This window comes from Uranotaenia lowii, chromosome 3 (assembly GCF_029784155.1).
Source record: "Uranotaenia lowii strain MFRU-FL chromosome 3, ASM2978415v1, whole genome shotgun sequence".
Taxonomy (NCBI): domain Eukaryota; kingdom Metazoa; phylum Arthropoda; class Insecta; order Diptera; family Culicidae; genus Uranotaenia; species Uranotaenia lowii.
Genome location: NC_073693.1, coordinates 78,396,500 through 78,412,492, shown reverse-complemented (window position 1 = coordinate 78,412,492; position 15,993 = coordinate 78,396,500). Strand labels below are relative to the sequence as shown.

The 15,993-nt window shown below is 33.4% G+C and overlaps 1 protein-coding gene across 1 annotated transcript in view; it reads right to left on the bottom strand.

The window, feature by feature from the left end:
• LOC129752316 (cell division cycle protein 27 homolog) overlaps positions 1-15,772 on the bottom strand; it is a 104,859-nt gene extending 89,087 nt beyond the window's left edge. The window contains exons 1-2 of the mRNA XM_055748104.1: positions 15,695-15,772; positions 8,768-8,814 (exon numbers count right to left, since the gene is read on the bottom strand). Coding sequence (XP_055604079.1) covers positions 8,768-8,814; positions 15,695-15,772 — 125 coding nt within the window. The remainder of the gene's footprint in view (positions 1-8,767; positions 8,815-15,694) is intronic.
• Between the last annotated feature and the right edge of the window lie 221 nt (positions 15,773-15,993).

Genomic DNA, 15,993 nt, shown 5'->3' with positions numbered 1-15,993 from the left:
TATTTATTTTATTTTATTTTTTGCATTTTTTCTTTGCTTTTATGTATAAATACACCTAAATTTTGCCCGGTTTTTGTCCGGTTTTTGGATTTGAAAAATTGAAATCCATGCCCGGATTTTGCCAGGTTTTTTTGAAAAAATGCCCGGAATTGCTAGGCCCGGATGGGAGTGGAAAAAATTCTGGCAACCTTATGTATACCCAATCGCGCCGTTTAACGTTTAATAATTGTTTATTGATTCAAGTGCCTCCGAAAGTGTTTGCCAGGTAAAATCACTTATATTCTACTTCACAGATGGAAAAATGTATTGCTACGCACAGTGATGCCAGATATACTCAAATTCTTGTGAATAGTTAATTAAATCTATATTAAATTCAGGAATTTTAAATATATTCGTTTCTATTCAAGTTATGTTTTTCAATACAACATATAAATATCTTTAATATTGTTGAGATGAAACTGCATAAACATTTAAACAAATATGAAATATGCTTAAAGATAAACGGACATGGCGCGTTTTGCCCCACCTAGACATGTTTATTAAAAATCGTTTAAAACAACTGGAAAAATAATTGAATAAGGAAATTTTTCGTTTTGTGATGATTTTCAAGACCAATGTTCATCATTGTAACAGATGTCAGGTTTTTTTTGCTTACTGATGCCGTAATTCCTTGCGAATGTTAAGGCACAAATTGCAAGGAATATGGCTTGAAAAATATTTTTGACCCATTCCAGCGTGACGTCACAACGTTTGCAAAACAATTTTTTGGTATACTGTATGTAAGTTTTACAGGTCATATCGCACATTGTTAAAAATTGTACATTATAAGGTCAAAATTTAATTCTCTACAATTTGAAACCTAAAGTATTTGTATAAAATAAATAGTTAACCAAATATAAGCAAAAGGAATCGTGACGTCACAACGCACCTCTTTTCCCACTTTCAGTTTTTTTCACAACGCCACAATTTTCTGCTCTTCTATTTGATCAAATTTTATGAAAATTTCAGGAAAGTATCAATTCATTACAACCAACAAAACGCTGTTTTTGATTTTTTTTTCAAATTTTGATTTCAATTTATTTTAGAGCGATTCAGTTTCGTGACGTCACAACGCACCATTTTTTTAAGCAGGGTTTTGCAAAGCGTTTTGACGTCACGAAATTGTATGGTTAGCTACATGAAATAAATCAAAGTATAATCTTAAAATGAATGCTTAATTTACTTAAAATGCTTAAAAACTTAATAAATAATGTGATTCGGTGATGAAATCGATCCATTTATTCCCAAAAATTAAAAGGAATTAAATCTCAAAGGCCCATATAAGCAGATAAGGTTCGCAATACTGCTCACATCAATTTTATTCGAAGTTTTTTTGTACGATCATGTGAATAATATATAGGACAAAATAAAAACTAGGAAATATTTATTCGCAAAAGCGTTGAAATGTGTTTCTCAAACTTTTTAATCTTTAATTGCAAAGGAAAGGAAAAATAAATGATAATTTCAATCATTTCAATCAATCTTTTCGAAGATAGTTAATCGACACTAGAGTGCCTAAATCTGCCATCTAATGAAAATCTTATGAGTTGCAAGCTTAAATAGATCCTAGGCATAACACAAAGTCCAGTGCCAAATTTGGGGATTGGCCCACGGAAATAGAGGGCACAATGAGCCTGAAATTTGTATGGAATTATGAGAAATTGGGTTTGGAAGGACATTAAATCCAAGTTATGCATCAATTTCTGAAGTCCCTATCGGCTGATTTGTTTTAATTATAGTCATTCACAAAAGTTTCATTATGACAATTAGTTTATCTCAAGATCCTATTTCGACAATGATTTAGTTAAAAAGGTTTTTGAGTTTCAAAAATTAGCTTCTGATGGGTCAAATACAAAAAATACCTGAATGATCGTTAATCGACGCTAATTTTGAACGTTATAGCTGTTTTATGATAACTCAAATCGCAACGCGTTCCTCAGATAAAATATTGTCAAAATAAAAGCTCTTAAATACTCAAATTAAAAGAAAAATTGGTTGATAAAGACCTAAATTATAGACGAAAAATTTTTTTTATCATGCCGAACAAAATCTACATAATTCCATACAAACTTCAGGTACGTTGCGCAACCCCTTCCCTTAGAATAATCTGATCCAAATTTGGCATGAGACCTTGTGCTAGTACATATTTGAACTTATTTAATTTTGTAATTCAGTTCAAAGTCTCTTTTGTGAGATTTTATGTGAACACGGGGTTCGATTTGAATTTTCTAGTGATATTCTTTAAGGCGGAAATTTCAATAAGGGCAGGTTTCTATTAAAATAATTTAATTACTTTTATTAATTAATTTTCTATGAAAATCTTATGAATTTTTTAATTAAAAAAATTAATCCATTAAGTTTACTATGTTCAAAGATTTTTAGAATCTCATTACATTTATTTCATGGAACTTATTTTGTTTCAACAAATAGAAAGAAATAGAAGCTACTAGCGGTGTTTTTCATTTTAACATAGATATATGAAGAACTTGATCTATTGCAAGATTTTTATTCGAATCACAGATAACTACCTGCTTTATGATTCACAAATATTCTTTTACAAAATCGATGAGGATTTCATTTGTTTGATAGTTTGTTTATTCTTGAATCAAGCTGTTTTATATGTTTTATTAGAAATTTTCAAAAACAACTAAGTTGATGAAAAAAAAATTAGTTTCTTTGAAAACTTGATTACAGAATTCGATTATTGAAGCACATTGTTGTGTTGAATTTCTATTGAAGAAATACTATCATAGTGTTGAAGTAAAAAGTCTTGAACGTTTTCGAAAAAAAGTAAATAAATTTTCGTGACGTCACAACGCATTCTTTACCAGGGTGCAACTCACAACCTGCTAAACCGATTTTCAATCAAAAAATTGCATTAAATTCTACTCAAAAAGTTTGAAGAGACCTCCAATTTTCGACGATATGTGAAATTTCAGAAAATCATAAATTTAAAAACAGTAGAATTTTCGTGACGTCACAACGCTCTTAAAAATAGATACCTTTATCAACGATTCTAGAGCGTAAACTTGTAGTAACTGTTATTTATCTTATATCATGCTTAAAAGATGGCTTTTCTTCCATCATTTTGCAGTATTTTTTTTTTTTTTGACATAGCTAGATTTTTGACAAGTTATGTTATAAATAAAGAATATTTGCAAAAATCCATTTAATTTCATGCTAAAATTTTTAAATTTCAACGTTAACATACTCAATTCTAAAAAAATGTAGCTGAAAATCTTTCAATGGAAAATGACACTCAAGAAATAACCTTTCTAACGCTATGTAATTTATTTTTGGATAATGAATTTTTGCAGTAATTTATCGCATATTTGATGCTAAAGTTTTGTACAAGAGGTTTCTACTGTTAACTAGAAGGGAATAACGTACAGAATTCTGAAAATAAGTGTATATTTAGCTAGATACCGCAGTGGTGCGTTTTGCCCACACTGGGCATTATACCCCCAGTTCCCCTAGTGCTTAAAACTGATCAACTAATATAACAAAATTCGATATGAGAGAGTTTTTGATTACGGAAAAATGGGATGCCTACCTCCTTCCAGCATTTGCGGAAGGGAAGGGGAAAAGTCCGCTTCCATATAAGGTTTTTTGGCAGGAATAAACAAAATTTAAATAATTTCTTAAAATTTCATTTATTTTTGGAAGGTGTTGCAAAGTACACCGGGTCAGATAGTAACCAAATAAAAATTAAAAAAAAAATGGCGTGACAAAATATAAAACCACTTAAAATTGCGCTTTGATAAACTTTCACAATCAATCATTTTTATGGTTTATTTATGGCCAAAAACTGATAACTCTTTGCATACTGTCCATTTGGTTCAGGAGGTGTTTGAGAGAAAAGGGTGACCATGTAGACCCCAACGTAGTAAAATTCTACTTTTTTGTTCACAAAAGTTAATTTCGTTCATCTTGTTATCAATAACCGACCACAAAGTGTCGAAAAGATTCAAGACTAGACTTTGGTATACTTCTACCGTTGGTTTGGATCATTTCAATCGAAAAATATAGATTTTTTTCTTTATTGAATGCTTAGGGTCAATATTTCGATGGACCCTTTGTTGCCCTTCAGTATTCATTTTAGCATCGATTCTTAAAACTTATGATAATAATGTTGATATAACCGTCAGCAACCGTTATACCAAAGACTTAAAATAAAATTCCTACCCCCGCCCATAATAAAGACCCCTATTCATTGTAGTGTATCATATCCAAAAAAGGATACCAGTCCCGGAGGTATGGAGGGGGCCCTTCCACCTCACCAAAAGTCACTTTCTCTTATAAAACAGCTCGATCCTGCACTTATTCTTTAAGTTTAATCTGTTTGAGAAGAGAAAGTGACTTTTAATTCGCCGATAGGGCCCCTAAAATAGGTATTAAAGCTTGATTCGATTTTGATGAGAAGTGATCTTAAAGTTTTGTCCGACACTGTATACAAAAATGAATATTTGTCTGTCTGTCTGGTCCCTAGAGACTCGAAAACTACTGAACTGATCAACGTGAAATTTGGTATGAAAGAGCTTTTAGGGGTCGGAGATGGTTGTTGGAATACTTTCAAACGGCTCCGACTTAAAGGAAAGGGGGCTCCCATTCAAAATGATAAAAACATTACATTATTAAAACAAATTTCGATAACTACTGAACCAATCAACATGAAATTTTGAATAGAGTTTTTTGTAGCCGTTTTGAATGCAGCCGGTTTTGGAAACTTCTAAGCCAATCAACGAGAAATTTGGTGTCTAGACGTTTTCAAGACCAAGAATGTTTTGTATAGTAATTTAAAATCCCTTGGAATTCTTAAAGGGGCGGGGGAGTGTTAGCACAATACACATAAATTTCATACAATTCAAAGAATTTGTGGAAATTAATAAATCGATCAACTTGAAATTTGGTGTGTAGCTATTTTCAAGACCGGAAATGGTTTCTTCAATACTTTCATAGTCCTCCGAATCCAAAAAGGGGCGTGGAGCTCCCATACAAAATTAGTAAAAAATTTACTACATTTCAACAATTCCCAAAGAATTTTCTGTTAAAAAATTACAAACGTAAGCATTTTGACTTAATGTGAAAATTAATTGAATTAACAAATAAGTATAACCAAATTCGACGATATGAAGAATCTCACATTCAATAAATGTTATGAACATATAATTAATATAACCAATGTCTCAAATGTCAAACTTGTCTGTATTTAAATATTCCTCCCGCTACAAAAAGGAGCGAGTTTTTTAGGTTTTATTTATTGTAGGCATTGAAGATCCCTCTTATTTTTCCTAAAGGATGGTGAAACTCAAGTCAATCTAGAAGCTCAGATGCCATGAATAATAATTTGCTTCTGAAAAATGGTAAAATTTTTTTAGGGGAGAGAAGGGTATCGTGGGTCATGGAGAAACGTGGGCCACTTTTAATATCTCAGATGTGTGTTGAGAGAAAAATCTCGAGCCAACTGTCATCGTCGTTGCTTTGCGTAAGCATATATTTCTAAATGTTGTTGACTTAAATACGCCTCATATGCTTCTTTTTTTTGGAAAAATTGGAAAAATTTACTTTCATAATTAAAAATTCTCCCGCTATTTGCATCGATGGGGAACCTAAAGTTCATAACAAAAATATGCTCATACGCTTATGATCTTAGTTTAGACATGATCTTCCACGTGGAAAGGGATTTTTTGATGAAACATCAATAATTCACACAAACGCAACCAATTTGCAAACCATAGTTCGTGGGGAAATGTGGGCCACACATCTTGAACCACCTATATTTTTATGTTTTTATACACATTCAGAACTTAAAATTCGTTATAACTATATGTTAAGTTTTCTTATGCCAAATGAAGAGTTATGAAAAATATTTTGTCCATCCTATATAAGGAATTTTGATAAAACGTTCGCAAGCCAGGTTTTGGAATCTAAAAAAAAACATTAAAATAATAGAAAACATAAATAGGCCGGGCCCACTGTGGAGCAGAGAACGCAGAGACGTCAGGACCAAAAAAAAAGAGAAGAAGCGTGGACCACCAGTACCATACGCTCCGAGGGGCAATGCGTTGGAAGCACGCTAGAATGTGCTCCTTGTTGATAAAAACGAAGTGTGGCTCTGATCATTCTTCAGCGGCTGTAAATGAGTTATTTTGTAAACAGAAATCACAAAACATAAGGATCAAATTATGTTTGGGAATCTGACATCATAAGCGTGGAAATTCTGAAATTTCTAACTTTAAATACAATTTTCAAATTTTAATTTTTACAATTTTGGATTTTTGTGAGTTCATTACCTATCAAGGGCATATTAAAAAATGTCTTATCTGTTACCAAATTTAAACGTGTCCCTACAAAAGTGTTAATTTGTTTTCCCAAAAACACACGTGGACACCGAAAGTCTGATTCTTGATTTAAGTTTTTGTACTTCCAATAATTTACTGTCTTGCATTATTCCATTTTTGTCCGCAACTGCTTCAAAATGGCGCAAAAATAGTTCAAATCGTTTATCGCGGAATTAGCTCTTCTTCCTGTGCCGGTCCAAGGTCACTTATACACACAGCAGCAGCAAATTACTTATAAGAAAATAGACTTCATATCCCTCTCTGAATACCTTCTTCCCATATTCTTCCGCAACTTACCTACCGTAGCGAGCAAACGAAGGAATGAAGTGACATAAAACATGGCAGCCGAAAGTCGTTTTGCAGTAAAAAAAGGCACCAGAGCAAAACACAAGGTTGATGGACCATTTGTTGACAAAATGATAATAATTTATAATAATAGTAATGACAGAATTTCAGAGCAATTCAACATCGTCAATTTTAATAAGAAGAATGTTAGCAACAATCCAATAAATGGAACATCTACCCAGCCGACAACTGAAATATAAATTGAAACAACGACGAGCAACAGTTTGTTTCAAGTTCACTTTTATTTTCCTTTTGCAAGCGCGTATCTACTCACAGAAACGGGGAGGGGAACACTTGTTGAAATATTCCGACCGATGCGAGCGACCGGGAATGAACTCTCGTTTCGCCAACAACCTTCCGGATTTTTCTTCAGCAGACCATTAATAGGGAGCTATCAAGTTTTTTTCTTCTGATTATTTTATTCAGAGTAACTTGAAATGATTTGTGTTACGTCCGTTGGCTATCGCATAAGTCGTGTATGTGGATTGGATGTCACATTTGGTTGAATGATATCTGACGTATGGATTTTCTCGACGGTTTGTTTTTCAATCGAAGGTGCAACATTGTAAATCAAAAATTTAGAATCGGAATAAAAATCGAAGCATTATTTTTGCTCCATACACGTTAAGTACAGCTTTTCTTACTTTCCTACATAATAATAGAAAGTTCCTATACAACGATTGAATTCATTGCTGTGCTCAGTTTTTAATATTTGATTTACATTTAAAAGCGTTTAACACTGTTATGGAAAGCAACAGTTGGAAAAAATTTCACATCTGAACTAGGAACACGTGTTCCCCCTTTCATTTCATGATATGAAGACATGTTCTCTGCGGAAACCAGGCTTGCTACTCTTCCCCAATAAAACCATTGAAAAGGCCGGCCGGTTTTAAAGAGAGTCGCTCTCTCGAAAGAGCTCACCGATTCTGGGAAACGATGATCAAAATCCTCTCTGTTTACTTCACCCGCTGGTAGAAAATGCTGTGAACGTACTCTTACTGCTTACCCAAGATTCGAGCATCTACCACCTACTGCTGGAAACTTTTCCTGAGACTTACAAAAATGTGCTTTTATTGAAGCTTAAGAGTGATGGTTTGCCTTTGAAAGCTTTTCGTGAGTTAAAAGCTTGAACTTTCCAAGGAGATGTTTCCTCAAAGTATCAAAGAAACGAAACAGAGATTTTTGCTATAAGAAAGCTTTTTTCCTATCAATCATTTGAAGATTTTTTTTGGAAAAATATCAAGCAGCGCAACAGTTTTAACCAAAGAATTATTGGATATGAATGGTCGACCAAAAAAATTTCTAAAAAACGTGTTCTTTAAAGACGTTTGTTATTTAAACGAAGGCATGAAGAAATTTTCTTATGTTGTTTAAATTAGCAGAGATGAAGACTTTTGAAAATTCTTTACATAACTTGTCTAACTGGGTTCGAATTGGTAATGAGGCCCAGAAAGCCGATCATCAGGGCCGGATAAGCCTTCGAGGGGCCCGGAGAAATTTGTTTCGGGAACCTAATAATTCGATTTTATTTTCATATGCCATCCCAGAGAATACATCATATTTTAAAGGTGCAAAGGAACAGCGTGGAAGGTAATTACTGGTATCCTCAAATAAAAATTTTTCATCACGTTGCATTTCGGAAGAGTTGTATGTATGTATGTAGGTAATCCACCATGGGTGCACGGATTCACCGCAGTTTTACCAAAGTATGAACATCTCTGCATCCCTTAGATCAAAAGTATCGGCGTATCTCCAATGCAGAGTGTGACATACCCGGCACCATGGCTTCGTGTTTTTTGTTGTGGATGTATGTATATCGTGTTTCTGTTTGTATATTCTGGACAAATATTTCAATCATCTGCCCAACCAGTTCAAAATTTATGAAATTTTTAATTTCATATATTTGCACAGGTATTCCGGCATCCGTGTATATACCTGGCCAGTTAGCAGATGATTGAGAATTCTTTTATATAGTCATATAATTACTGAAAAATGTAATAATGAATAATCTTACCTTACTGCTGGTTTGTAACCAAACTTACCTGATGTAATCAGCTTTGAGCTTCCTTTTTGGTATAACTCTACAGGGCTAACCTGAGACGGTGTTTTTTTATTTCTCTTTGCATTTGATGATTCACTTTTTTAACTTTCCCATATTTCCCAATCGCCTCAAATGCCTGGTTTCACTGGCACAACCACGTTTGCTCTCCTTAGTTATAAACTTCTGACTTCTTCCTCTCTCTTTCACCAACACCAATTTTAAACTCTCTTTTCACCACTGAGGCCTTCCGTGTGCAATTAAATTCACCACTTCCCACCTTCTCCTCTGCCGACTCTCCCAGGGCGAGATTTCTCCTGCTTCTCCACTTTTCACGTACTTCTCTCAAAACCACTACCACTTTGAGCGCTGCTATTCTCCGCTTCCAATTTTTTTCACTCGGGGAACTAGCGCTTTTTGCAAATGCAAATATGCTGATTTTAACACACGTAGGCCCACAACACTTCCCAACTCGCTTTCTTTTTTACTTCCAAAATCGACTTTCACTCCACTTTAAGAGAAACCAGACCAGAACCGCATCTGCCTTCAAAACGGTGCGTTTCACACCTTTGCTCACCTACCAAACACCTATTTTCACTTTCCCAAAAACGGCCGAAATGGTGCACAAGTGCTAATTTCAACCACAACCCACGCACTTAGGACACCTTTTCCAGGATCAAAACACCCGAAAACGCAACCGCCCCGACTTAATACCGCTTGGAACTTCAGTAGCCAGCGAAAAAAACTAAATGCGCCAATGAAAAAAACTGTGGCCAATGAAAAAAACTGCAACAACTTCCGCGTGATCCAATCCAACCGCACTCTCTCGCCGACGAACTGAGAATGACGTTGCATTTCGGAAGAGTTTAGCAATTTATCGAAAATAAGATTTCAGACTAAGAGTGCAAAATTAAGAAATTCAAAACAAAAGAATTAAATTCAAATTCCATGCTACAGATAAAAGGTTTCAATATTCCAAACAATTCAGTGTTTAAAATTAAAATCATGATTTCCAGTCGATCCCCAAACATAAAAAAAGATTTCCAATAAAGTTTTTATAAACACATCACAAATGCAATTTCAATACAAAATTGAAAATCAAAGTTACAATAGGAACCAGAGCAGGATGTGCTTAATTTATAATCCATAATCAAAATGTTTATTTCTATGTTATATCTTCAAAACACATAAAATTGTTTTTAAGTAATGTTTTATAAATTTTAAAATTAAAAGCAGATTAGAATTTCAAATGAAGAATATAATTCTAAATAGATAAAAAAAGAAAATAAATTTCAAATGCTTCTTCTAAAGCTAATTTCCCCCCAGACCCTTAGGTATAAGTGCAATAAGATCATCATTGAAAATTAAATGTTTAAAACACAGAATGAGTAATCATTGGAAAAAAAATCAGATAAAAAATCCTTATGAGATTATTACCTCAAACAAAGATCTCAAGTTCTCAAAAGGCAGAAACCCCATGAAACTCAAAAAAAGACTTAAAAATTTCAATTAATTGAAACTTAAAAAAGATAAGATAACAAACATAGAAACACCCATATTAAAAATCACTCATTAAAAAAGCAATTCGACTTTGAGTTTTTTTTTTATAAAACTACTTTGAGAATGATCAATTGAAAAATGATATGCTGAAATACCGATGTTTATTCCTCTGGAGAATAGTTGTTTAACAGAAATACCTACCCCAATCAGTAGAGAAAAAAATCGAATTTCAAATCTATGACTGGAACTGGAATGGTAATTCAAAAGAAAAACTCTGCATTGTCGATTGATCTAATTTAAGCAACTACATTTTTGACGTAGAATTACGTCTTACGGGAACATTATAGGGGTACAAATTGAAATTCGCGAACGAATCTCGCGTCACGAAAACGTTCCAATTAAAGGACATCTTTTCCGAAGAATAATTCGAATCGGTTGTGTGTTGGTACACCAATACTAATAAAGCGCAAATACAAATTGGTGCGCAAAACACCCGAGCGAAAAAACCTCGATCGTCGACCCAAACAGCACTAGATCCGAAGTTATAAAAGGGCAAAGATTGCGCCTCCACGATTTCATTTGGTTTTGGGCATTCTCCCGTGTGGTCGGAGAGGCATTATTTCCTAGAGTAGTTGATGTACCTACACTGCCGGCCAAAAGTTTGGAAACAATTTTTGGATGCCATATCTCAGCAAATTTATGGCACATTGCATATCTTTTCTTTGTATGTATTTGGCAATAACTGTATACTAAGCCTTACAGATTCGCATAACTCGTAAGATGACAGAGCTTTAGGTGATAAAAACTCCAGGCTTTTTTAGAGTTGGTAAAAATTATCGAGAATTAATCAATCTTTTCTTGAAGTTTTCATGAAGCACAAATTTATTTTAACAAATTTCCAACAAGTAAGTTTAATAGATTAGCGATACGTTGTTTGATATCAGGGATAAAGATGATATAAAGTTGCATATTTTTGAAGACCGATAACAAACTTTTGACCGATTCACCATACTTCGGGGTGATTCCAAACTTTTGATCGATAACTTACGCTGATGGACAAAAGTTTTCGACACATGCTAACTCATCGCATCTTACTACATTAATTCAGAAAAGTTGGTGATGTGAATAGATTCTGGGAAATGTTCTCTATATAAGGGCATAAAATTTTCTATACTCAACTTTTCTTCCATAAGAAGGATAGACTATGCTAAAAGGACGAACATTTCAACAAAACACTAAAAGTGTCGAATGTTTATGTGCATCAGTCTAAGTAGCTATTTTGATAATTGAAGTACAAGGCTATCTATTGCTCAAAGTTTAACGATGTGCTTTGATAAGTATGTATGGTTTCATGGTTTTTGGCCGGCAGTGTACTTTAAATTGATCCGGAAGAAAACCCAATGGATCAAAGCAAGCTTTTGTGCGTCGATACTCGCATTCAACCCTTTTTCGTTATTATGCTTTGAACTTTACCTTCATTTTGCGTGCGCTAAGATATTTTCGGAATATAAAATAAAAATTTGAGCGAATTAGATTAGTTGCTCGGCAACTTTTGAACTAAACACTTGCAAGTTCAACAAGGGCTTGGCTCTATCGCTTTTGCGATAGTGTTGCAATGCTTAGGAAGTCGGCGGTGGAGCTGGTGCTTATTTGTTTTACATGTTGCTGTGGGGTGAGGGCTGACTTGAAACGGCACTATTGATAACAAGAAAAAATATAAAAGTCAAAATTTATCGAATGCTACATATTTGTTATAACTAATTAAATAAATTTTTGTGAAATGGAAAAAAATATGTCGTAATTCTACGCAAACTTTGTGGTTGTGTCTGATATACAACCTCTTAAACTTTTTATTTATATTTTTATATTAAAAAAAAGAGAGGAAAGGTTTGAACAACTAAAACCTTAAAATTTGTGAAAGCTGCGTAATGATGATTAAAAAGCGAATACTTTAACATTTACGCCATTAACCCGGATATTGCCCGGGTTGCATATTGAAATAATCATTATAAAGTCTTCTAGTTAAATTCAGAAACGTGAATCCATTCATACATTGCATGTTGAAGAAAATCCTCACACAAAATGTAAAAGTTCAAGTTACCATATTAAACCTTGTAACTGTACAAGACGTTTCTATTTAATGATTTAATGAAGGGTGTTTTTCTTTATTCCACTTTTTCTGTACTGGAATCTTCTTTCAAAATCTGGTAGTTGTGCAACTTCATCTGTCAAGAGGAAATCACCCAACACGCGAGCACAGAGCACACAACATACTTCGCCAACTGATGGCTAACGAATGCGGCAACGTCGCTAGCATGTTCAGTAGAGAACTAGAATCGGGTTGAACTCCGACAACGGCGACACACTGAACAGCGGCTGAGACAGTATGCGTGTGGCTTATAGATCGGCCCTGCACAGTAGTTAATGTTATTATTCCAAATTTTGACGTTAAATTATTTAAAATATTGATATTATTTCATAATCAAGACCTAATGTTTGATTCGTAGGGACTTCCTTAACACTAAACGTACCGGAGGCGGTCAAATGACGGTTTTTAAACTTTGAAGGATGATTACGCCTTATATAATTTTTTTTTCGCCAAATTAACGACAGGACTATTTTTATTTTCAAAATGCAAGTATTTTTGCGTTTTTAAATTTTTTCTAAGTGTTGTGGTTTTCGAATAACGCATGTGGTATACCTATTCATACCGCGAGCGGTCAAATGACGGTTTACACTGTTTTCGCTAAAACATTCTTGTTTCTCAACCGATTTCTTTAAAATTTATAGTTTTGAAAAGCCTATAACGTGATTCAAATATGTTTCTCAGACAACTTTCAGCTACAATCAATTATTTCAAAGTTATTTTAAGTCCAAGAAATTTTTTATGAAAAAACATGCTTCAGAAAAATTGCTATAAATCAGTTATTTAGTGCTCGAAAAAATTTTCACTTAGTGCCTGAAAAAGCTGAAGTTAGAAGCTATATGCTGCATGTACGGAAATTTTTATCAAAATTTTTTTAAGGTCATGCCCAAAAAAAATGTAAAAAAGTTGTGTAAAACCCGTACTTTTCAATCAATCAACCGGAAAAGCTGTTCCTGTTACAGTAGAAAATTTCAAAAAATGAATTAGAAAGTTGACGTAGTTTGTCACATTTTGGCATCTTTAGATTTTGTAAAATACGAAATACATAATATATGACGAATTTTCAAAGGTAGCTGTTTTTCGTACTTTTTATCAATTTGGATTTTCTGAGACAATTCCTACACCTAAGCTCAGCTTTGCACTGGATTTTGAGTATGTTAACGTAAGTTTTAGGCAATAAAACTATATGCAAAAGAAAGCTTATTTCATACCGGTTCTAGTGGTGTAACTGCATTGGCGGTGCAATGCTTAGCAAAAATATGATAAATAAAACAGTGAAGTAGTTTCTGAATTTGGAGAAGTCAGTACAAATTCTTGCTTGGCAGACGGGTAGAATAGCTTTGAGATATTACCACCCACTGGGTAATATCACAAAGCTATTTTGCACACGAAGACGGGTGAAAGGAAACGAAAAAACAAACGAGCATTCGCTCAAATTTTCTGGTTTTACTTTCAGAAATATATTTATTATATTTTTGTCAAGCATCACACCGCCAATGTAGTTACGTCACTAGAATCGGTATAAAATTTTCTTTCTTTTGCATATAATTTTTTGCCTAAACCTTACGATAACATACTCAAAATCCAGTGCAAAGCTGAATTTAGATATAGCAATTGTATCAAAAATCCGAATTGATGAAATGTTCGAAAAACAGCTACCTTTTAAAATTCGTCATATATTATGTATTTCGTATTTTACAAAATCTAAAGATGCCAAAATGTGACAAATTACGTCAACTTTTCAATTCTTTTTTTTAAATTTTTCTACTGTAACAGGAACAGCTTTGGCGGTTGATTGATTGAAAAGTACGGGTTTTACACAACTTTTTTACATTTTTTTTGGGCATGACCTTAAAAAAAATTTGTTAAAAATTTCCGTATGTGCAGCATATAGCTTCTAACTTCAGCTTTTTCAGGCACTTAGTGAAAATTTTTTCGAGCACTAAATAACTGATTTAAAGCAATTTTCCTGAAGCATGTTTTTTCATAAAAAATTTCTTGGACTTAAAATAACTTTGAAATAATTGATTGTAGCTGAAAGTTGTCTGAGGAACATATTTGAGTCACATTATAGGTTTTTCAAAACTATAAATTCTAAAGAAATCGGTTGAGAAACAAGTTTTAGCGCAAACAGTGTAAACCGTCATTTGACCGCTCGCGGTATGAATAGGTATATACAAAGTGTCGGTATGTATAGTGTGAATTATATTCTTCATTGTATAATATTTATTTATTTATTTAGTCAAACTATGTAGACTACAATACTATCGGAAATAAACAGAAAGCGATGTATTATTTATTGTAGGGTAAGCACTCCAAATTATCGAATTTTTTCGAAATTCCCCGGGCTTTCAAAAAAGTGGACAAATGGCCCCAGTCTGGCTTAGTTGCCAAAATATTGCTATGTACGTATTTTGTTGGATTAATTCATACAGAATATCCTCATTGGGTTTAGTTTTTCGAGCTAGCTTTATCTTTTTTTTTTGGGTTTTAAAATTTACCTGAATCATCCTGACGTGTTTCGATTAATACATGATTATTTGAGATATTTTCCTACATTTTTTTTTATAATCACTTAATTCCGCTTAAATTTGTCCTGATTTTGTGTTGAAAAATTTGAAGTCGGCATTTGACAGGTTTTGCGTTTTTTGTTATTGAATTTTTCAACCCACAAAATGCGGGAAAATTCAAATTGTGCTTACTCGACAGGGCCCCTTCACTTATAATTATATAGGAGATAAATTATTCGAAATATTTTCACGGGGCCCGCTTTTATATTTGGAGTATTCATTCCTATTTTCTAGTTTTGATTTCTTCTCCTTGATTTCTAGAACTTGATGCAGTAGAAGAACTGGGTCCAAAATGCGCAGAGCGGGCAAGATGCGCCACCTTCAGAATTTCACTAATCCATTTGTTCTAATGATAAACATGGGTCTTAACATTCATCAAAAAACAAAATTTTCCTAATTTAATAATTCTTTATATTATTTTAGCGATTTTAAATAAAAATGTCGAAGCGGGGAAAAGCGTGCCATGTCCGCTTATCTTTAAATATGTTTCATATTTGTTTAATTTTATATTCAATTTTTATTACATTACTTTAAAGAAATTTGTAAGTTAAATTTGAAAACATAACTTTAATATAAACGGAAATATTTGAAATTCCTGAATTTCATAAAGATTTAATTAACTTTTCACAAGAATATTAGTATATCTGGCAACACTGCGCGTGGCAATACATTTTTCAATTTGTGAAATAAAATACAAGTGTTTAAAACTGTCAACCACTTTCGGGGCCACTTCAACCAATGCATACACGTAATTAACGTTTAGTGGCGCGATTTCGTACACGGATATGCGCATTATGCCCCTACTAAATCTGAAACCAAATTTCAACCTACTCTTCAAACTTTATTAAATTTGTGGCCTTTTTTTACCTTCCAATTAATTCAACTATCAGATTTAGACAAAAAATAAACCAAACTTCCAAACACAATCTTTTCAAATTTACTCTGAAACAAGGCTTTCTTCTTAACGTGGGCATTATGCCCCTTCTTCCCCTACGATTAAAGTAATGTTGAGAC